Here is a 25005-nt window from a genome sequence, read left to right as displayed (position 1 = left end):
TATTTTTATTTATTTATTGTTTTTATTTTTATTTATATTCAAATCTTGGTTGTAAAGCTTTTCCAAAAAATATAAAATCAAATTTTCAGCAAGAATTTTTATATAGTTATCACTGGTGACAGTCAAAACCAGATGGGCCCAATCGCCATAACAGAATCACCCATAAGTACTGACAGACATAGGTAGAAGAGGGACAGGTGGAAGGGCAGCTACAATCAAATCACTACAACAAACTAAAAATTAAAATTACAATTGAAATATAAACAGACCTCCAATAAATACCTTTTCTGAACCAAAGCTAAAACCCCTTAAAAACTTAAACCAAGGCACAGTAGAAATATTCAGGTTAAAACCTACAGATGAGATCGCAGTAATATTTCCAGTTTCGGCTTATGTTAAAGTCATCTCAGAATATTTGGCTCCCTACAGATGGTGATGGCGTGTCCTCACTTTCCACCCTCGGGCATGGATGTGTGTGTTGTTCTTAGCATAAGTTAGTCTAAGCAGTGTGTATGTCTAGGGACCGATGACCTCAGCAACTGTTGTACCATCTTTGATACCAAATTTAGTAATTAGTTATGTCCTCCCACCATTTTCTGGTACACTTTTCGAATTTCACATGCTTTAGAACGCCATTTCTGGCGCATTCTTCTTTGTCACCCACCCCCTTAAAATACTGTACTGCATTTTACATAAAATTATGCAAATTAACCTAATGTTCTGCACTTAACATGCTGTTCTGCCCCATGTCAGCCACTCGTGCACAACTTCCCCTTAACTATTGTACCACTAACACTACATTGATATATAAAATTTATGCAAATTAAATATTTCCATATTCTTCACGTGTATGGGGTAGTTTTTTTTTATTCGCAGCATCCTATTCGTCGGTGAAATATAGGTTAAACAAAATATTGCTAGTATAAACACATCCTGTCACTCGAAACCTGTAGCCAACGCCAACGCCGACTACACACAGGTGTTCGTTTGGGTCCCGCAAGCATGAGGCGGTAACATCTCTTTCATGCATGACACCCAAGAAATTCTTGTCGAAATACATGTTCACATAGGTACCGTTGCTGACGCAATGACACATAGCCGTGACGCGGGTCCAGTGCTGAGAGAGAAGTTCCAATGCTTCCCAGAATAGCACAGGGTGCATTCTTCCTTGCAGTCCTAATGGGACAGTAAATCTGTCACTGAATATACCCATCAAACTACTGCTGCTACCAGTGTGGGAGCACCATCAGCCATTTTTTTTTGCAGGTGACACTTTCAGTGGCAAAAACTATTCTATAAACATCGCCATACTGCATCGGCAGTGAGCCTTGAGCAGCTGCTGGTGAAGTATCAGTGCAGCAGTAGTGCAGCAGCAGTGCAGTAGGGAGTCGCATATTTAGCTTTCATATCTGTTTTGTAGTTTGATTCTTAATTTCTTTCCGAGTGTTTGTGCTGTTGCATATTTAATTACATAAAATCCTTGTGTATTCTCGTATTTGAGAGGAGTTATATTGCTTATTGATAGCTGTAAAGTATAAATTCGTGGAGTCGTGCTTTCTGTTTATTTCGTAGAGTCAGTTAGCAGCAGACAGAGGCCAGTGCAGTTTCATCTGTGCTTGCAGAGTGACGTGTGCCAGCAGCAGTAACAGAAACCAGTCGTATATTCAGTTTTTCGTATTAGTTCCGCAGGTTTAATTCAAATTACTTTTTGTGTTTGTGTGCTTGCGTGGTGAAATTTTTCGGATCTTTGCGTATTTTCGAATTAGAAAGGGGTAGTATCAAATTTTAATAACGGTAGAGTGTAACATCGCGTAGGCGGTTGCCATTTGTACTAAGACAGGGGTAGGATCGCATTGTACGCCACTATACAGATTTATTTTAATAAACCTGTATAGTGGCGTAGTCGTGGTCATTTGATTGCTTGGTTCGTAAGTAATTGTTCATATATCGCAGCTCAATCTAGCGCTGGTGACGCAACTGTGCAGTCGCATATTGCTGTTTTATTTGTCGCAACTCTATACGTCCAGATATTAGCAGTAGGATGGATAGGGTGTGTGCGTACTGTGTGCGGGCGCAGGAGGGACTGGCCGCGGGTTCGCGAGCAGCTGAGCGTGCTGTTGGTCACGGTCAGCCGCCTTCAGGCTGCTGCCTCGATGTGCAGCGACGGTGGAGGGTCTGGCGCGTCGCTTGAGACACCCCAGGTGTCGCAAGCTGCGTCCGTTGACTCAGCCGCCGATGCATCTTCTAGTGTACCCGGCGCGTTGAGGCTGCCCTCATCTCAGGGTGAGTGGCGGACTGCAGCCCGTTCGCGTCGCTCGAGGCGGAGGGTCAATGTGGAGGCTGGCCGGCTGGCCTCGCCTGTTCATACTGTCAGTGGACAGGTGGCTGCTCCTTCAGCAGGGCCCGAGCAGGCACACGGGGGCAAAGGCTTGCTGGTTATTGGCTCCAGCGTTAGGCGGGTGATGGAGCCCCTCAGAGAGAGTACAGGGCTGGAAAGAATTCCATCGTGCACTCGGTTTGTCTGCGGAGGGGAGGGGGGGGGGGGAACTCATCCAAGATGTGGAGGCGGCCTTGCCTGTGGCTATCGAGTGTACGGGGTGCAGTTGTCTGCAAGTAGTTGCTCACGTCGGCACCAATGGTGCCTGTCGCTTGGGTTCTGAGGCGATCCTCAGTTCGTACAGGCGGCTGGCGGATTTGGTGATGACCGCTGGTCTCGCACGCAGGGTGCAAGCAGAGCTCTCTATTTGCAGCATCGTTCCCAGAGTGGTTCGGGGTCCTTTGGTTTGGAGCCGAGTGGAGGGTCTCAACTAGAGGCTTCGTCGACTCTGTGACGGTCTTGGCTGCAAATTTCTAGGCTTGCGCTATTGGGTGGGGAATTGTAGGACGCCCCTAGATAGGTCAGGGGTGCACTACACAAAGGAAACGGCTACTCGGGTAGCAGAGTACTTGTGGCGTGCACATGGGTTTTTTTTAGGCTAGGCAGTAGTGCGAGGTGTCCTGATGAACACTCACCAGTCGACGTGTAGGCAGGGAAATCAGGACATCCTCAGTGTAAAGACACTTCAGCTATCAAGATATTAGCATTCGTGAAATCTTCGCGGGTGATCAGCCGAGTAAAGGCGTCGTCTTCTCGCAACGTTTCGAAGGGTTTCGTACCCATCATCTTCAAGCGAAGTGTCGAGATGCTGTGTTGCGCGGTCCTATAAAGGCTCCTGGACCAGTGACTGATTCCGGGCGGCGACCAATCAGGTACCTGCGGAATCGGCCGCCGCGCCAGTGGTGGGGGGTTCGCGGCGCGGACCGGGCGTCGAGTCCCTGCCGGTTCCTAATACGTCTGTGGCCGCTACCGTCTTCGCGCCGAAGCGTTCTCTTCTAATTTTAGTTATTGCGGGATTCCACGCTGTACTGAGTTGGAAACCAGTGTCTCGATTGATCAGGTTGCTGTTCAACCGAATTTCTACAGCCTCTTTGAAAACTGAATCCCAAAATCCTTTAGCGTCACACAGCTTCTTGGTACCCTCAAAGAGGAAGGTGTGTCCTTCGTTAAGGCTATGTTCCGCTACCGCCGATTTTTCTGTCTGACCAAGGCGTACATTTCTAATGTGTTCCGAGCGCCTCTGCGTGATGCAGCGCTGCGTTTGTCCGATGTATTTCGTACCACATTCACATTCAATACTGTATACGCCCGGAGTCTGCAGTCCTAGGTGGTCTTTGACTGAGCCAAGTATGTCCTTAATTTTACTTGGGGCATGAAAAATTGTCTTGATGTTGTGTTTCTCCAGAATGCGGGCAATCTTGGCTGTTGGCGGTCCCGCGTATGGTAGAAATGCCAGGCATCTGGTCTCATCTTCTTCTTCTGGTGTGTCTACCTTCCTGCTCTTGTGTAGGGCGCGCGAGATTTGCGTCTCATTATAACCGTTGCTGCGGAAGGTCTTCCTTAGGTGTTGTAACTCTGCAGGTAGGCTGTCATCATCACAGATAGACTTGGCCCTGTGCACAAGTGTGTTAAGCACTGAGTTGCGTTGTGCTGGGTGGTGGCAACTCTGTGCATGAAGGTATAAATCCGTATGTGTCTTCTTCCTATACACAGCGTGACCCAAGGTGCCATCAGGGTGCCTCTTGATTAGAATGTCAAGGAAGGGCAAGCTTCCGTTTTCTTCCACCTCCATGGTGAATTGTATGTTGCTGTGTATGCTGTTGAGATGTCGCAGGAAGTCTTGCAGGTTCTCTCTGCCATGTGGCCACACGACAAAAGTGTCATCTACATATCTGTAAAAGGCTTTAGGTTTCAATGGGGCGGTGTCCAGGGCTATGTCTTCAAAGTGCTCCATGTAAAGATTAGCGATGCCTGGAGCTAAGGGGGACCCCATGGCTACACCATCCACTTGTTCATAAAATTTGCCTCCACACTTGAAGTAGGTGTTTGTTAACACATGCCGGAACAGCTTTATTGTGTCCTCACTAAAGCGTGTTTCGAGCAGCGCTAGGGAGTCTTCCAGCGGTACTCGTGTGAAGAGTGAGGTGACGTCAAAGCTGACAAGAAGATCTTCTTTATCCAGGCGAAAGCCTTGTAGTACCTTCACAAACTCCGCCGAGTTCTTGACATGGTGCTCACAGTGACCCACGATCGGTTTGAGCAGTTGTGCTAGGTACTTGGAATATGACGATCTTCGACGATTAAGTCGAAGAGAAAATCCCAAAACCCAATCCCTAATCCAGTTCCTTCCCACATAACACCAATCTTTTCGCCTACCTCAGGCAAGTACCAGACTCACTCACAACAAACATCTCAAGTCACAGACACCAAAAAACTATAGAAAAAAAAATCACACACACACGTTCACAGGGGAGTAAAAGCCGAAAGGCTACAAACTCCCCCTCACACTTCCCCAAAGAGGGGAAAGTAATAGATGTAAGCAGCAGCAGCACAGCATCTCGACACTTCGCTTGAAGATGATGGGTACGAAACCCTTCGAAACGTTGCGAGAAGACGACGCCTTTACTCGGCTGATCACCCGAGAAGATTTCACGAATGGAATACGCCGAGAAAGTCTCAAATCACATTTAAGATATTAGCAGTAAATTTTCAGAGTGTTCGGAATAAAGTTCCTGAATTTACTACCCTCAATTAATCTTTTAGCGCGCAAATTATTCTCGGGACTGAGACCTGGCTGAACCCTGAGATAGGAAGTCCTGAAATATTTAGTGAGGGTTGGAACGTCTATCGGAAGGACAGATTCGACACCGTAGGAGGTGGTGTCTTCATTGCAGTTGACAAAAATATTGTGTCTACTGAGGTCGAAGTAGAGTGTGATTGTGAAGCTATCCTGACACGTTTAAGAGACCTAGGGGAAATAAAGTTAATTGTGGGGTGTTATTACCAGCCGCCAGGCTCCACCGTGACAGTTCTAGAATCATTCAAAGGGAGTCTACACTCTGTATCGCAGAAGTACCTGGATCATCCTATATTAGTCGGAGGCAACTTCAACCTACCTAGTATAGACTGGGATGTCTATGGATTCATTACAGGTGGTACAGACAAGCCGTCTTGTGAATTACTTTTGAACACATTATCCGAAAACTGTCTTGAACAGCTAAATCGACAGCCAACGCTGTACGTTGTCCTCGATGGTTAGTGTTCATCGGAGGTGAGGTTATCATCTGGAGTGCCCTAGGGAAGTGTGGTAGGTCTGCTGTTATTTTCTATCTACATAAATGATCTTTTGGGTAGGGTGGATAGCAATGTGCGGCTGTTTGATGATGATGCTGTGGTGTACGGGAAGGTGTCGTCGTTGAGTGACTGTATGAGGATACAAGATGACTTGGACAGGATTTGTGATTGGTGTAAAGAATGGCAGCTAACTCTAAATATAGATATTTGTAAATTAATGCAAATGAATAGCAAAAAGAATCCCGTAATGTTTGAATACTCCATTAGTAGAGTAGCGCTTGACACAGTCACGTCGATTAAATATTTGGGCGTAACAATGCAGAGCAATATGAAGTGGGACAAGCATGTAATGGCAGTTGTGGGGAAGGCGGATAGTCCGGTTCATTGGTAGAATTTAGGGAAGATATGATTCATCTGTAAAGGAGACCGCTTATAAAACACTAATACGACCTATTCTTGAGTACTGCTCGAGCGTTTGGGATCCCTATCGGGTCGGATTGAGGGAGGACATAGAAGCAATTCAGAGGCGGGCTGCTAGGCTTGTTACTGGTACGTTTGATCATCACGCCAGTGTTACGGAAATGCTTCAGGAACTCGGGTGGGAGTCTCTGGAGGAAAGGAGGCTTTCTTTTCGTAAATCGCTACTGAGGAAATTTAGAGAACCAGCATTTGAGGCTGACTGCAGTACAATTTTACTGCCACCATCTTATATTTCGCGGAAAGACCACAAAGATAAGATAAAAGAGATTAGGGCTCGTACAGAGGCATATAGGCAGTCATTTTTCCCTCGTTCTGTTTAGGAATGGAACAGGGAGAGAAGATGCTAGTTGTGGTACGACGTACCCTCCGCCAAGCACCTTATGGTGGATTGCGGAGTATGTATGTTGATGTAGATGTAGATGAAACCATGAAAAAGTTATCAACAGATCATGAAATACAAACAAGACACACAAGAATTTTGGGAACAAAGAACATATTTACCAGTCTAACTAGAATTAAATATTACGATTGCTGCTGCAGTCAGACACCGATCGATGTACAAGTAATGTCTCCTCTTGACGGCTGTGGTTCTGGAACGAATCTCAGTATCTATAGCGCACATAATTTTCCACGAGAAAATCTTTCTCATCCCCTCGCAGTTATCGCTGAGCTGTAGCAATGCATCCCTCATGACAGGACACACACTCAGTTTCTCTGCTCATGCCAGTACCGCGAGTGCAACTGCCTTTGCTTCCTGACCATTCTCCAAATTGCGCTGTTAAACCAAGGTGGGCTTTTCCGTCCGTAACCCACTTTTTTGGCACATACTTCAATGCGTGATTTACAATGTGTTTAGCGACAATAACATTACACTGTAATATATACGCATTTTACAGATATAGTACCCTCATCTTTTATATCTGTACAGCTCCCAAAAAAGATATGGTATACCTACACTCACACCAGCTATATGTCTCGATTATCCTCAGTCCTAGGAAATTATCTGACAAAGTCTTCGAATCAGCGCTTCTGCAAACTGCTGCATCCTGCCAAGATTCTCTCAAACAAATGTTATGAAGGACAGGCGTCCGGAACTATGTGATAATGAACACCGCACCCGCGGACATAATGCTTGGAAACACATCACCGAAGTGGGTTGGTGTACTGTAATCAACATCATTATCAATAGAGCAACAATGGAAATGCGAGGGTGCGCTTGGGGGTGCCAATGAGGGGACATATTGTTACAACCATATTGCCCGTCCTGTTTGTACACTATAGCAGGTCCAATTGAACATTTGCATTACTATATTGTGCAGCTGTTTTTACATCATTCGTATAGCTATTGGCTGTCAGACACTTGTACATATACCGCGAAGAGAGACAGCATAACCACATGCACCATAGGTATACTCCTAACTGCACTAGATATTTCCCACGAGGTCGGGTGGTTATCCACTCCCGACACATGACCAGAGCGCCCTCAGTGGACTGAAGTCACTCTCAGAACTGTTGTGCAAAGGCTGGGTCGGTTCCCCTCGACACAAAGACGGCACTGTTTCAGGTCCCGACCTGCTTGCTTGCTTTTCTATGTCTATCTCCAGACTCTGGGGATTACATGTAATATCACATGGTTTGCGAGAAAATTATACATTCATGCCATACTTCTCGATATCATGCACATAGCAGTATCCTAACAGATCGCTCGTGCAACATAATTCTGAAAACATAGACTGGGAATTATTTCTCTACAAACCCGAAACTTTAGGAAGGTGGAGCGTGCCGTAAACCACTGAGTAACTAGAAACTTACCCCGTCTGTGAAGACCTTCACGTGAAAAAAATTGAAAAAGGTAAATAGAGCGATATTTGCACTCATGAGTACCGATGTCGGTGATGTAAAAGATTGCGAATCATCCCTATAAGTTACAAAGTCAACTGAGGTGTTCTGATGTCTAGAGAACTAGCAAACGTGTCTTCCACCTGCTAGGTCCACACACCACAATCGATGGTCTCTAAACTAAATAAGGGCGCCAAATGTACAGAAGCAGTCAACTGAACAATTTACATGGGAGGGAGTAACGGTCCAGCGCAAGAACACGTCCATATTGAATCTTCTCAAATTTCCATGCTATCACGAAAGCTCTCCAACATATACTAAGTATTAGTTCGCTATTCGGCCGTCTAGAGAACAACAAAGTTAAGTCAGCTACATTCCTACACCCCAACAGGCCTATCCATTCAGACAGCTCCTACCATTAGCTGGAAACGTGAATTATTCATGCCACAGGTCACTGGCGCTACACACCAAGCACGCATAGACAAAGTTGTAAGAAAAAAAAAAAGAAACAACGGCCTCGTATGTATTTTATTATTGTACATACAACTAAATGTTATGATTTCGGTGTCAGTTGAACGACATTCGAGACTGAGCGAAGTATCAGAAAAACACCCTGCTGACGGCTGTCACTATGGAACTAGAAACATCGGTACCATTCCTATGACTTGACATACTCTTCTCTTTGGTATCACAGTACTCAACGTCATATCGATACCTTTCTTACAACTGGACATAGTAATTTTCTTTGCGCATGTTGGAACACAAAGATATAGTTTATAAGCCTAATTGTCAAGGCAAACCTATCGCATACCCCATACTACTAAGTATAATACTTCATCAATAAAGGATTGCTGGCGATACGAAATTATGCTGACCTAAAACCAACGGTAGGTGGACATGTCTGATAAGTTTTTCATGCGAGTGCTACCACCACGTCTTAGAAAGAAAGGCGTAATCATCTTACAAACCATTACATGTTAAAAAAAAACACAACCATATTACCATCACAAGCGGTGTTGGTTCTACAGGTGCACACAAGTATCCATGTTAAAAGCTATATCAGCTTTATAAACCTACGTATGACGTGGTTTTTCCAGACAAATACCGTGACACTGAATATAGACGGTGATCGCCGGAGTGTGTATTATCACACCAGCAACGCTGTTACACGTCGCCGACGGTGCACCCTCGTAATAAAATTACCTGTTGGAGGGTCATAGTGTCTTGCGAACTATACTGTAAGTCGCAGGAGGCGCTCTCTGTGATCCTGTCTCATTGTCTGAACCATTACTTTTTTCTGCTCTAACACGCTTTCTACACTGCCAAACATTTTGTTTTCCCGCCACGACTTCGAGGTCTGTGTCAGGTTCTAAGCTGGCATTAACATGCTCTGATCCATGGCCTCTTGCAGAAATCTAGCCATCCCACAGTGTAAATCGTGTCGCTACTGCTGCTATCATAACAAACCACACACAACGGATGATTTTAAATAAAAGTCAGTTACAACATAAGGAAATTGGAAGAGTTTTGCAGCATTGTGGGGAGGTTACAAACCACAGTCCCAAGGTGATTCTCGAGCTCTACATTTAAACTCATCTGTCACAGTGACGGAACAGCTGTTGGCTCTGCATTCCATTTCGACTGATTCCTCATACTGCTGCCATATACGCGATCACTGTTTCGGTGCTAGCCATCCTCAGAAGGTGTTGCCCCTCCACAAAACTCTTTCTCCAACTCAAATAAACGTTGTCAGTCAATCATTATGTGGTAACCAACAGCGTGCCAGTGGGCGGATGGGATGGAAAAGACACCGCCGATGTACTGAAATAATAAGCATCACAGTTGATAGTGTGAACAATGTTAGCACTTTTACAGTAATTTCAACACCGACCAATGATGTGACAGCATGTTTCCCAGTTTCAGTATCATAGCTAAACCATCCTTTCTCCACATTGCGAGTATCATTGCGAATGTGGATAGATGACTGTGCAATAGGTCCATTCATTGTTAATTCTCGAACACATACATCGTCAAACTACATCAGACAGCGCTCTACATATTTCTAACACCTCGAGCATAGTGCTTAATTTACGATCTATATGCCGATGGGAGTCACAGAGCATTCTCACAGTCTTGGGATAAAATTAGAGGCTGAAAGACACCCCTCAAACTGTCATTGACCTACATTCCCTGCAGCACCGTTACCGATATAACCTGCAACTGATCAGAAGCAGACCGCTACATTCCACGTCTCGTGAATAAATGGAGCTAGCTGAGTCCTCGCCCATCCAAGTGCACAAGATTATTCGAGATGCACCCATGTCGAGGAGGTTGGTAGTCCTTATGGATGTATAGTAGCAGATTTGAAAGTACAATGAAATGAACACCCTTAGATGCTTACAGGCGTTGACATACGTCAACGGGGACAGATGAAAATGTGTGCCCCGACCGGAACTCGAACCCGGGATATCCTGCTTACATGGCAGACGCTCTATCCATCTGAGCAACCGAGGACACAGAGAATAGCGTGACTGCAGGCATTTATCTCTGTCACGCCTCCCGCGAAACCCACAAACGTATTGTCCTGCACTACATTCGTAGTGCCCCCGCCCATTATACTCATTACTCGCGGCGCGTTGCCGATTCCAGTAAGAGTTCGGGCGCTGTTTGTGCATTCGCACAGAAGAAGAAGATGGTCAAGTGGCCGGTGAGCTTTAACTATATATATATTTATTAACAAGGGAACCTCCCCATCGCACCCCCCCCTTAGATTTAGTTATAAGTTGGCACAGGGATAGGCCTCGAAAAACTGAACACAGATCAATCGAGAAAACAGGAAGAAGTTGTATGGAACTATGAAAAAAATAAGCAAAATATACAAACTGAGTAGTCCATGCGCAAGGTAGGCAACATCAAGGAGAGCGTTGGCTTACAAGCGCCGTGGTTAGCGTGAGCGGCTGTGGAACGACAGGTCCTTGGTTCAAATCTCCTCTCGGGTGAAAATTTTAATTTTTTATTTTCAGATAATTATCAAAGTTCAGGCACTCACACATAATCAACTTCGCTCTCCAAAATTCCACGACATGTTCAGATTTGCTTGGACATATACAGAATTTGACGGTCTACGCACGGAAACATTTGAAAACGTAAAAAACATATGTTTTGACAGAGCACAGGGAAAACTGTGTGACTCTGAAACTGTTGCATTCATTTGATGCAGTTTATGTGACAAACTCTTATGTTTTCATCACTTTTTTTGGAGTGATTATCACATCCACAAGAAAACCTAAATCGGGCAAGGTAGAAGAATCTTTTTACCCATTCGCCAAGTGTGCAAGTTAGGTGGGTCGACAACATATTCCTGTCATGTGACGCACATGCCGTCACCAGTGTCGTAAAGAATATATCAGACGTGTTTTCCTGTGGAGGAATCGGTTGACCTATGACCTTGCGATCAAATGTTTTCGGTTCCTGTTGGAGAGGAACGTCCTTTCGTCTACTAATCACACGGTTTTGCGGTGCGGTCGCAAAACACAGACACTAAACTTATTACAGTGAACAGAGACGTCAATGAATGAACGGACAGATCGTAACTTTGCGAAAATAAAGAAAGTAAAATTTTCCCTCGAGGGAGGACAAGAACCAAGGACCTTTCGTTCCGCAGTTGCTCACTCTAACCACGAGACCATGGCGCTCATCAGCTAATATTCTCCTTTATGTTGCCTATCGTGCACATGGACTACTCAGTTTGTATATTTTGCTTATTTTTTCATAGTTACACAAAACTTCTTCCTGTTTTCTCGATTGATCTGTGTTCAGTTTTTCAAGGCCTATCCACTGTGTCAATTTATAACTAAATCTGAGGGGGGGTGCGATGGGGAGGTTCCCTTGTAAGATGGTATCTGTTCTTTCGGACATGTCCGAAAGAACAGATACTATCTTGGTATATATATATAAATATATATTTGAAAGTGTTTTGATGTAATAGCAGACAGTTAAGAAAAACTAGGAGAGGGTGACTTTTATGTGCGGTGGATCTTCAGACGGATGGAGTTCGAAGCATTTTTACTTGATTCTACAAAGCTATCAATTTTAAAATATTATTCCAGAGTCTAGGATCAGTACCTGGAAGGTATTGGTAAGAGAAAACATTAGCACACACACTCCTAGGGCCAGAACGTTCCGCACTTAAAATAGGCTATAATGTTAGATCGCTCGAGTTTCAGACCTATCGCCGGCCGGGGTGGCCGAGCGGTTCTAGGCGCTACAGTCTGGAACCCTACGACCGCTACGGTCCCAGGTTCGAAACCTGCCTCGGGCATAGATGTGTGTGATGTTCTTAGGTTAGTTAGGTTTAAGTAATTCTAAGTTCTAGGGGACTGATGACCTTAGAAGTTAAGTCCCATAGTGCACAGAGCCATTTGAATCATTGTTTTCAGACCTATCAATCGTATGGAATGTAGCGCTGCTAATATTCAAATGTAACAAATGTATTTCAAGCGCATTACGTACATCCTTCTTCCTGATTTCTCTACGATAAACTATGTTGTCGAACCGTAAAACGAAAAAACTACTTCCTTAAAGCATTGGCTCTGTGTGATACGAGCACAATATAACTTTTCTAGAGATGGATAGTGTCCACTGTTCAGATCCCATCACGGTTCAGAAATTATAGCATGTACCAGACCCTATATCCCTTAGAAGCTTATCCCATTATCACAATGGTAAGAAAAAGGGATAAATACTGGAGATATCCCTATTTTTCACTGAATATACGCGGTCCAGTCACATTAACAAGGCCACCGTCTATCTTAGCCGGCGGATTTGTAAATTGTGAGTTACCCGCTTTTTTCACTGAGGTCTTCAATTGCTTTAGCGAAGGCACTGCTTGCAGTTGTGCTTAGGCCACACAGCATTTCTCCCTAAATAATTTTCTTAAAGGTTTTTCATTAAGTGACACTATACTGCGGTCCATAAACTGCGTGCCCAACACATCCAAAAAGGCTTACTACTTACACTATCAGCACGTCGTCAAAACACTTCTTTAAGTGAATGTTTCTCGCAGTCACTTGGCGTCCAACCTATGTTACAGTCTACTTCAGACTTTCTACTCATTTTCTCTTCCGCCACAGTTTCTATTACCACTCAGACTACTTGTCTGAATTTATACACTGCAAGGTACATTACGTTGCCTGGGTGTCTACTCGCAACACGTATAAAATCGTTTTTAGTCATTACAATAAAGTTATTCCATAATATTACAACTGATCATCACTCACAAAAAATAAATATATTTACGTTCTTTATTAAAGAACGACCTTGAAAAATATGAAAGAGATAACCATAGAGTGATATTCTGTGTTCCAGTGTTATACTGTCATCTATATAATCTTCTTGTCAGTGTTTTCCATGTATTGGTTTCTCCGCCGATTTTGCTGATGACCAGTTCATTTTTAATCATCAGTGCAGTCCACTCCACTTCAGCATACTTCTGTAACAGGTCATTTCTACTGCTCCTGTTCTTTCCACTCTCCGTGACACAGTTCCATCAATTCTGTGCACCTGACGCATGTTCTCAGACAAATGTTTGCCCAGTGGAAATATGCTCCTCTCGGAGCACAAAAAATTGCGAATATCTTCCTGTTTATGTAAAAGACTGACTGGGAAGTAGTGTACCAGCTGCCTCATTCTACGATCCTCAGGATCTTTGAAATGTTTCTCAAAATTTTGGCATGTGAACGTATTAAAAAAGCATCTTTTTCAACATTCAGCTCACATCAAACTGGCACTAGGTCCCCTAAGCGTAACTCACTCACACCCATTGATCCATTGCTGTGAGCCGCTAATATCCAATCCCAACTGCAACTGCCCTTTCTCGCTCACTTATTCAGCCCATCTCTTTGTCCTTATCTCTTTGGTTTGCCTGTCATTGCCTCTTGTGCACAGCCACAGTCCCCTTCATCCTATCCTACGGCTACAGTCTCTTCTTACTGTCATTTGCTTCACGGGGTAGCCGCGCGGTCTGAGGCGCGGTCCATGCGGCTTCCCCCATCGGACGTTGGAGTCCTCCCTCGGGCATGGGTGTGTGTTTTGTCCATAGAGTAAGTTAGTTTAAGGTAGATTAAGTAGTGTGTAAGCTTAGGGATCGATGACCTAAGCAGTTTGGTCCCATAAGATCTTCCGACAAATTTTTTTCACTCGCATTGTTTTCCTCTTGCTCTCTCTTAGTGCTAATATCTCATTCCTTCCTTCCTACTGTTGCTGTCTCTTCTCACTATCTCTATCTTCCCTGTAATATACTCTGTCACTCATTATCACTGGCACTTCCACTTCTACTTTCTTCCCCCGCCTCCCATCCCCCCCCCCTCCCCCCGCGCAATGGCACTGTCTCCTTCACTCTTTTCCTTTCACTGTTCTGTCACTGTCAACTATGTTTCACTTTCACTGTGTCCTTCTCTTTATCCCATACTGCCACTGTATCACTCGCTGCTTCTGTAACAACATAACCACTGTCTGCTGTGCCACGCAGAGTGGCCGCGCGATTAGAGGCGCAATGTCACTAATTGTGCAGCTCCTCCGGCCGGATTTTCGAGTCCTCCCTCGGGCATGGGTGAGTGTTGTTCTTAGCATAGGTTAGTTTAGGTAGTGTGTAAGTCTAGGGACCGATGACCTCAGCAGTTTGGTCCCTTACGGATTCGCACACATTTGAATATTTGAACTTTCTGCTGTCTTCCAGTATGTACTACTTTTCCGTCTATTTGCCCTGCAACTGTGCGCATTCTAAAATCTATGGAAAATGTTTAAATGTGATGAGGAGGGTAGAATGACGCAGCTGGTACTCCACTTTTCAGTCAGAGTTTTTTTTTAAATAAACAGGAACGTATTCGCATTTTTTTCCAACAGGAAAATTTTTCACTGGTTCTTTTCTTTTCCCTGCTGCAGCAGGGCATGCAACTATATGAAAACAAATGTATTGGTCAGTAAAATTTAGATAGTTTACTTACGTGAAACTAAAATAACGCAAAACTAATTTTACACCTGTGACCGGATTTCAGATGCACAAACTCTTTGCGTGTGCTTCAGTAATCTAACATGGTGTTCTCCCATGACAAAGAAGACACTTTATAGCATATTCCTTCGTCCTACAGCACTTCATAAACTACGTTTTCACCTCGTGGAATTTTACGTGAGTATTTCACGTGTACTATTAGGATACTTATGTACGACTGTATGCCGAAAACGGATAAAGATAGGAGGAAAATTTTCACGATTGTTTGAGATATACCTTAGGAATTCACTGTATATTTTTCCAAAATTAAATTCTCTACAACTTCTGTTGAAAACCTTGTGTCATTGTCTGGAATTTAAAAAACAAATTGGGCCAAGTAGTTAATAAATTAAAAATTTTACGAAATTATTTCTTTGCTTCTTTGAATGTTCTGGAAAACTACTGAAAACTTCAGCCATCTGCTGTGAATAGCTGTCTTGGAATCTTAGGCTGCGTTTTAGTCCGATGGTGACAGCGAAAATATCATACGAATCACTTTTTCCGATTAATCGCCCATGAACTAACGGTGCCTTCGTAAGTCCCATGAAACCTACCGTAGATCACATCAAATACAAAAAGAACTAATCGGTTTGCATCGTTTCCTAAGCAGGAGGAAATGTGTAACGTTCATACCTTGACTGTGTACTGTAGGAGAGTGACATTAAGACGATCCTTCTGCTGCGTATACAAATAATCCATAACCAAAGGGCTGTCTAAAACACGTGACGATACCTCTTTTTATCACTAGTAGAAACCGAGACATGTGTATCGAAAAATTCTTTTCTATGCGCGGCGTTTTGGGATATAGTACGAATGTTGTCGCATGCACACTGATCGCAGTAGCTTATTTTTTAGCAATAAATGTTTCTTATATCACTCTTTATCACGTGATGCTTCTCTTCGTCTACTTTGTGGTCCCCATTTTTGATGTCAAGCTTACGACTAATTTCATTCCTTCTGATCCTTATTTTGTTATCATTGTCGTATTGTCGTACTTAGTCTGTGTTCATTATGCCATTCCTTTCAATAAGTTCATAACCTTTCCCCTAAACTGACCTGGGCTCCTACCGAGCGTGCTTCACAAATACAAACGGAAGTGACCAGAGAGGCAGCTCCCTATACCAACATGACAAGGGACGGACAGGACCATAACTAAGAATAGAAACCTCTCTGCTTTTAGAAAGCGTAGCTACCTGTTCCGACGTTGGTCCTACTGTTCTCTAGCAGACAGGCTTGTCTGCTACCATCCAGTATGCAACTAGAAATACATTTGCTCATTCATTCTTTCACACAGAAGGGAAGGGGGATGACAGTATCTCATCATATACAGTGTATAAAAGAAAGCGGATGTAGGTTCCGTATGAGACTGTGTGACATGAATTACATATAAACTGTGTTTTAAAGTGTAGTAGTGTGACAGATCGTTCTTGTTTATGTGTAAAAGTAACACGTTTCACTGCTCAGTCTCCTCCCAGATAGTCAGAAACACCACAGTAAATTTAGAAGTGGAATGTATGCCGTAAATGACAACAGATTTAAGAAATTAACATGAAAGGAATCCAACAGATACCTTTCAACGTTTGTCATCTTCTGCTGATAACGCTAAATCTGGTTTACCCACACTGGAAACTACTGTCCTTGAACGGGATACTTTCTCGAAGTATTATACATCAGAGTGGAACTGGGAACTTTGAACTGGTTGTTAGCACTTACTTTGAGGGTTTTAGCTAATGGGGATCTCATCTACTGCGGTCCGTCTTCCAGGTAAATGGGAAACAGGTAATGAGTGTAACACAGTAACAATGTAACAGGGTAAAGGTATAAGAGGCTAATGGGGCAGCAGTAAATGGTCTAACGCTGTTATGGAGCAGTAATGTAATGGTAAATGGTGTAACAGTGCTGTGGTATAACAGTGCACTCAGCAATGCGGTAGTAGATAACGAGTAGTAGGTAACAGGTAATGGTATACAGAATAACAGTAAACAGTGCAATATGTAATTCCAGATGCAAAATGGCTAATGGTGTAATGGAAAACAGTGTAATGGTTTAATATACATTAAAGGGGAAATGGGTAATAGTGTAACAGATAATGGGTAATAAATAACGGTAATGGTGTAATGGTATGATGGCGTAATGATGTATAACTGTAATGGGGTAACAGTGCCTGGGTAACAGGGAAGAGGCAATAATGTAATGGTGCAGGGGGGGGGGGTAAAAGGGAACATGTAATGGAAAAAGGTTTAATGGTATACTAGAGTAACAGGGTAACAGAAAATTGTAAATAGTATAACATTAAATACTGTAATAGTGCAATGCTATGACAGGTTATGGGTACTGGGTGATAGTGTAATGGTGTAACATTGTAACAGAGTGTTGTAATAAGGGTAAATGGTCAATGGTAAATGTTAAATGGTAAACAGTAAGGTCACTGGGCACTGAGATGGCTAGCTTCTCTTGTCGACTCCTTACCCTGCCGCTGTCCACATCACTACGTTCCCAATCCCCTTTATCATCATTACACAATTACCCACTACCTATTAATCTGTTACCCTGTTACCCATTTCACTATTGCACAGTTGCACCAATTTCTATTTCCTGTTACCTGATTACCTTTTTACACCTTCATCTCTTACTAATTACCTGTTCCCCATTACCTTTTTACATCTTCATCTCTTACCAATTACCTGTTCCCCATTACCCTGTTACACCATAACAACATTACCCTACTTCACTGTTGACACCAATATCCCATTTCAAAGTTATCCCATTACTATTTTACCCAATTATGCTGTTAGACCGTCACCTGTTACTCATTCGGGACAGCCCCCAGTAGCTGACATTCATAGCAGCTGATATCTCAACTTGCAGTAGCTGATAGCCAAAGTAGTTGGCTCCCCCATAGAAAATGCTAGTAAACTTCAGAGTACCCAGATCAACTATGAAGTAAAAAATTTCTGGAAATTGTCCAATTCGAAGGCAGTAGCTTCAGCTGTGTGATAGCACAATTTAGCATTACCAACAGAAGTTGACAAATGTTTTATACTGAAAGGTAAAAAAAAATACCCTATCAAATGGTCAGTATAATGTCTGACAGATTGATTGAAAGTAGGTAGTAGAAAGAGTAGCATCTTTACACTCATACATAGACAAATGCGTATTACTACAGTACTGTCAGACATTGAATGCTTCAAAACCCTCCTTTCTTACGTAAACGAACCCATTACTGCTGAATAAAATTTTCTTGGTAAACTTTTCGGGCCAGTCATTAAAACATGAGACGGCATGGCAAGTTTATCAAGAACTTCTTATCCAAGAACTTTGTCATGATAGATTTCGTAGCCATACGTGTATTACTACTGTTCTGTATGCTACTGCATCGAAGTGTCATATAGTTCCACTGTGTGACAACAGAAGATAAGAAAGGTTTGAATTGCAATATGAAGGTAATACCATAGCATAGAGTGTAAAGGTTGGATGACTTTGGTATAGGTTTTACAAACTAGGTTTTGACGAATTTACAGACAGGAATAACATTGTCCACGGTAAGTGCACTTAAAGCTGTAATTTAGGTTAGCATTAGTGCCCACGTGCGTTTTGCAATGCGGCGTATGTGTCACGTTACACCAAGCCGATAGTGAATTGCTTTCGATATCACGAACGTAAGACACGCAAAACGCTAAGTCAACGGGTTCAGTCTAACTGATGCCTGACTACCTACCTGCATTGAGACACTTGACAACCGTGCTAGAACTATTTAGATGTGGAAAATAGTTAATTTCAGATAACGTTGTGCCTTACATCATCTATGGTTCAGAAACGGAACTTTACACTTACAGAAGTGTCGTGTTAAATGTAATTTTTGGATGATTTCTCTGAGCAGTCGAGCACTTTTAAGGAGAAGCAAGGTGACCACAGTGTTAATGGTTGTTTCGATTTAATGGTCTTCAAAGTACTTTTAAATATGGAGATACTGCAAGTTAAACCTCTTACATAGCATTTTTGGAAAAATTACTTACGTATATGGCGAAATAAGAAATATTTAGAGCATTCAGCTACTTTTTTAGCACAGGCAAGGTGGGTAAATTGTGGTAGGCTGTCTCATTTTAATTACCTGTGAAGTACTTTTAAGAGTTAAAATACTGCAAGTTACACCATTTACGGAATATTTAGGATAAATGCTTCTGAATGTGGTGAAAAAAATCGGTGTTTAGATACCTTTGAGCATAGCTGAGATGACTACTCTGACGGACTGTTCCATTGTAATGACCTGTAAATTATTTTTAGATGTGGAAATACTGATAATTATACACTTTACATGATTCTGAGAAAAAATACTTTCGAACATGAGAGGGAAAGAATAATGAGTGTTCAAATTTGTTGAGCATGGTCAAAAATACTGGAAGTTACTCCCTTCACATAACTTATTTTGGATTTTTATGTGGTATAGCTGGGTAATTATAAACATGGTGGGCATTGGCAAGGAGCGTACCACATTATCAGCTGCTGCAAAAAATATGCACCAACCATTTACCATTTTTTACGTAAACTACCGTCGCCATCTTTGATTTTAAATTTCCTGCCAATGCCGTATCTAAGCGTTGAATTTCGCACCATATGCTGCCGTCTCTAGTTTTTTTTGTTATTTTCCATCAGCTACCATCTAATTTTTAAATTTTCCATCAACATCATCTTTCATTTTTTAAATTTCCTGCTATCCACTATTTTTAAATCGAAAATTCCCATCCATCCGGCAGCTTGGATTTTTAAATTTCCCATCCTCCGCCATCTTTGATTTTTGCCGAAAGCAGCGCCGACTAGCGCTGAATTGTGTTCACGAAACGAAGTAACTCTATTACTCCCGACGGAACGTTTCTGGGACGCTATCGGGTGTCAGCATCACACCCAAAAATCTTCGACCACTAAATTTGGGTGAGTTCTTCGTAGATAACCGCCGCCACATGCCTCCACAAGCCTAACAAGGTCTTGTAGAAACCATTCCGCGCAGAATGCCCTACATTGCGTACCAACGGTTAAACAAAACGGTATTACGCAGGTGGTCATAATGTTATGGTTCTTCAGTCTACGTGTGAGTCTCCACAACAAACAGCTTTCTATATGAATGACTGCACAGTATCGTTCACTTTGTGCCTTAAGAGAAATGGCGTCAAAGATGTAGGGTTCTTGCTACTATTTTCCACAATCCTTTTAGTAAATCAGAATACTTTCTCAGTTTGCACTGAACATATTATTACAACAAACGTATCTCTAGCTTGACGAACATTTAGAAAGCAGGTTACACCATATGACAAATGATGTCAGTATATGACTTGCACGTTTTCTTGACTAAACGTAACATCATTCTCGATCGAAGTTCGTTCTCCTTTCCGGTGCCGAAGCTCTGCAGACATGATCATGCACTGAGTTTTTCGAGCTGGGTGCCTAAATTTACTGCCACGCAGAGATATTGTCCACTAAACTTTATACAGACCATTTGTCACGACTAAGGAAAGAGAATGAAATGGACCAATTTGCTACAACTGCAGAACAGTCCAGTCATGAAATTTCTCTTTTGTTCTTGCACACCAACAGGAAAAGACGATTAGTACAACTGCCGTTAAATGAGGTTGTTACCTGGACTGTACTGCACTGTTACTCTTTCTTCTGTAGGTATTTCAGAGATTTAATTACCGCTGCTGAAGACAATATATGTATTTACTGTATTAGAAATTATAAGAATGGCTTGTGAGGGGACACATTGTTACTGTACTGCGTTAGTGCAATTGTCAACCTGTGACTCATTTAGAATGAATTACTATATCCGTAAAACACGTAACTTTCTAGAGCTCTACACGAAACTAAAGACAAATGTTAAGCAGTCAGAATGTTAAAGAGGACGTTCATTAACAACATTTTCATTACAAGAATGTATGACGGTGACATTTATTCGCATTGGACAATATTTTACAAGCCATTATACACACGACAAAATTTTTTATTTGCAGACCATGATCCGATGAAACATTAATACAGTTTGACATTTCTCTTTACGATTATATAAGGGGCGATCATAAAGTTTCCGTTTGATTGCGTTGCTGCAGCGTGCATGCAGCATAGCGCGATTTCGCTACGGGTATATAAGCACCGATATGTACGCAAGAGGTTAGTATAGCATTCGTGTCTTTCCGAAGTACGTGCGATAAATGCGGTAACGTGGACTGTAGCTAGGTTATTACCAAATGTGTCCAAACGGGACCAACGTGTCGTTATGTTTTTCTTGGCTGCCGAAGGGTAAGGACTGGTGGGGAATGAATGATGCGTATGGGGCAGCATATCTATCGAAAACCACCGTTGTGGGATAGTGTGTCAAGGGGTGCTGCTGCTTCATGATAACGAACTACCCTCTATCACTCATGTCTTAACGTAGAAGCTAAGTCAACTCAAGTCGGAGACCGTTGAGCACCTGCCCTATAGCCCTGATGTGTCTCCATTCGATTATGACTCCTTCGGTACCTCAAAAAAGGTCTTGAAGCATCGAAGATTCTTGGTGGACGAGAATGGCATCTGGCAGTTACGGACACCGTGTTTTATCAGACAGATAGCTTCAACCTGGTGCGCATGTGGGATGATTACGTCAGTTCTCGCGGCGATTTTTCCTGTCTGGCATACCGATTCTAGCCTATGAGGCCTTCATACGGAAACTACTTCATCGCCACCTGATAGTTTTAACAACATTATAATAGAAGCTGAACTCCATCTCATAATATTGCTTACCAATTAAAGATCCACATTCAAGCATCTAACATGTGAAAGAAACAGTAGCATTCAGAATGAGATTTTCACTCTGCAGTGGAGTGTACGCTGATATGAAACTTACTGGCAGATTAAAACTGTGTGCCGGACCGAGACTCGAACTCAGGACCTTTGCCTTTCGCGGGCAAGTGCTCTACCAACTGGGCTACCCAAGCACGACTCACGCCGCGTCCTCACAGCTTTACTTCTGCCAGTACCTCGTCTCCTACCTTCCAAGCTTTACGGAAGCTCTCCTGCGAACCTTGCAGAACTAGCACTCCTGAAAGAAAGGATATTGCGGAGACATGGCTTAGCCATAGCATGGGGGATGTTTCCAGAATGAGATTTTCACTCTGCAGCGGAGTGTGCGCTGATATGAAACTTCCTTGCAGATTAAAACTGTGTGCCGGACCGAGACTCGAACTCGGGACCTTTGCCGTTCGCAGGAGAGCTTCTGTAAAGCTTGAAAGGTAGGAGACGGGGTACTCGCAGAAGTAAAGCTGTGAGGACGGGGCGTGAGTCGTGCTTGGGTAGCTCAGTTGGTAGAGCACTTGCCCGCGAAAGGCAAAGGTCCCGAGTTCGAGTCTAGGTCCGGCACACAGTTTTAATCTGCTAGGAAGTTTCAACAGTATCATTTCAAATCAATTACCAGTGTCGGAAGTTTGTGAACGAACTTTTGGGCAATCGGACGACCTTTCGTAATCTAGTGACGCAAGAATGCGTTCAGATCTATTGAATGTCTCCAGAAGGATTCGTGGCTCACGTTAGACCATATCCATGTGGTTAGTAGAATGAAGACCATTTCTTCGGTCAAGTGAACTAGGCAACATTGTTAACAACAGTGAAGTTTAAGACTATTGAGCGGTGATTCTGATGCGTAGCTCGTCTGTTGCAGTGTGTCTGCTCTAATGTGAAGTGCCAACAGCCCTGCAACAACGGGTGCTGTTCGATGTGCTGTCGGCCGCTGGTGGAACAACCTCAGGTACGTCCATCGAACCAATGGATACATTCCAAAATTAAAGTATGTTTCTTCTTACGTCCGTAGTTAATAAGAGTGTGGGCACATATAGTACGCACTATTTACCTCATTCAAATTAAGTTAGAGGTAGGTACTAAGTTGTGTTGTTGTTGTTGTCTTCAGTCCTGAGACTGGTTAGATGCAGCTATCCATGCTACTCTATCCTGTGCAAGCTTCTTCATCTCCCAGTACTTACTGCAACCTACAGCCTTCTGAATCTGCTTAGTGTATTCATCTCTTGGTCTCCCTCTACGATTTTTACCCTCCACGCTGCCCTCCAATGCTAAATTTGTGATCCCTTGATGCCTCAGAACATGTCCTACCAACCGGTCCCTTCTACTTGTCAAGTTGTGCCACAAACTCCTCTTCTCCCCAATTCTATTCAATACCTCCTCATTAGTTACGTGATCTACCCATCTATTCTTCAGCATTCTTCTGTAGCACCACATTTCGAAAGTTCTCTTCTTGTCCAAACTAGTTATCGTCCATGTTTCACTTCCATACATGGCTACACTCCATACAAATACTTTCAGAAACGACTTCCGGACACTTAAATTAATACTCGATGTTAACAAATTTCTCTTCTTCAGAAACGCTTTCCTTGCCATTGCCAGTCTACATTTTATATCCTCTCTACTTCGACCATCATCAGTTATTTTTCTCCCCAAATAACAAAACTCCTTTACTATTTTAAGTGTCTCATTTCCTAATCTAATTCCCTCAGCATCACCCAACTTAATTCGACTACATTCCATTATCCTCGTTTCGCTTTTGTTGATGTTCATCTTATACCCTCCTTTCAAGACACTGTCCATTCCGTTCAACTGCTCTTCCAAGTCCTTTGCTGTCTCTGACAGAATTACAATGCATCGGCGAACCTCAATGTTTTTTTTTTTCTTCTCCATGGAATTTAATACCTACTCCGAACTTCTCTTTTGTTTTCTTTACTGCTTGCTCAATATACAGATTGAATAACATCGGGAATAGGCTACAACCCTGTCTCACTCTCTTCCCAACCACTGCTTCCCTTTCATGCCCCTCGACTCTTATACAGGGTGTTTCAAAAATGACCGGTATATTTGAAACGGCAATAAAAACTAAACGAGCAGCGATAGAAATACACCGTTTGTTGCAATATGCTTGGGACAACAGTACATTTTCAGGCGGACAAACTTTCGAAATTACAGTAGTTACAATTTTCAACAACAGATGGCGCTGCAAGTGATGTGAAAGATATAGAAGACAACGCAGTCTGTGGGTGCGCCATTCTGTACGTCGTCTTTCTGCTGTAAGCGTGCGCTGTTCACAACGTGCAAGTGTGCTGTAGACAACATGGTTTATTCCTTAGAACAGAGGATTTTTCTGGTGTTGGAATTCCACCGCCTAGAACACAGTGTTGTTGCAACAAGACGAAGTTTTCAACGGAGGTTTAATGTAACCAAAGGACCGAAAAGCGATACAATAAAGGATCTGTTTGAAAAATTTCAACGGACTGGGAACGTGACGGATGAACGTGCTGGAAAGGTAGGGCGACCGCGTACGGCAGCCACAGAGGGCAACGCGCAGCTAGTGCAGCAGGTGAACCAACAGCGGCCTCGGGTTTCCGTTCACCGTGTTGCAGCTGCGGTCCAAATGACGCCAACGTCCACGTATCGTCTCATGCGCCAGAGTTTACACCTCTATCCATACAAAATTCAAACGCGGCAACCCCTCAGCGCCGCTACCATTGCTGCACGAGAGACATTCGCTAACGATATAGTGCACAGGATTGATGACGGCGATATGCATGTGGGCAGCATTTGGTTTACTGACGAAGCTTATTTTTACCTGGACGGCTTCGTCAATAAACAGAACTGGCGCATATGAGGAACCGAAAAGCCACATGTTGCAGTCCCATCGTCCCTGCATCCTCAAAAAGTACTGGTCTGGGCCGCCATTTCTTCCAAAGGAATCATTGGCCCATTTTTCAGATCCGAAACGATTACTGCATCACGCTATCTGGACATTCTTCGTGAATTTGTGGCGGTACAAACTGCCTTAGACGACACTGCGAACACCTCGTGGTTTATGCAAGATGGTGCCCGGCCACATCCCACGGCCGACGTCTTTAATTTCCTGAATGAATATTTCGATGATCGTGTGATTGCTTTGGGCTATCCG

At 43.2% G+C, this 25005-nt stretch overlaps 1 protein-coding gene across 1 annotated transcript in view; it reads left to right on the top strand.

Annotated features, from left to right (window-relative positions):
- Window positions 1-25005, top strand: part of LOC126237762 (keratin-associated protein 16-1-like) — a 159444-nt gene that overhangs the window by 65727 nt on the left and 68712 nt on the right. The window contains exon 3 of the mRNA XM_049947747.1: window positions 22723-22809. Coding sequence (XP_049803704.1) covers window positions 22723-22809 — 87 coding nt within the window. The remainder of the gene's footprint in view (window positions 1-22722; window positions 22810-25005) is intronic.

This window comes from Schistocerca nitens, chromosome 1, assembly GCF_023898315.1.
Source record: "Schistocerca nitens isolate TAMUIC-IGC-003100 chromosome 1, iqSchNite1.1, whole genome shotgun sequence".
NCBI lineage: Eukaryota > Metazoa > Arthropoda > Insecta > Orthoptera > Acrididae > Schistocerca > Schistocerca nitens.
Note: the sequence above shows the minus strand (reverse complement) of the source record. Positions and strands in the feature narration are given on the sequence as shown.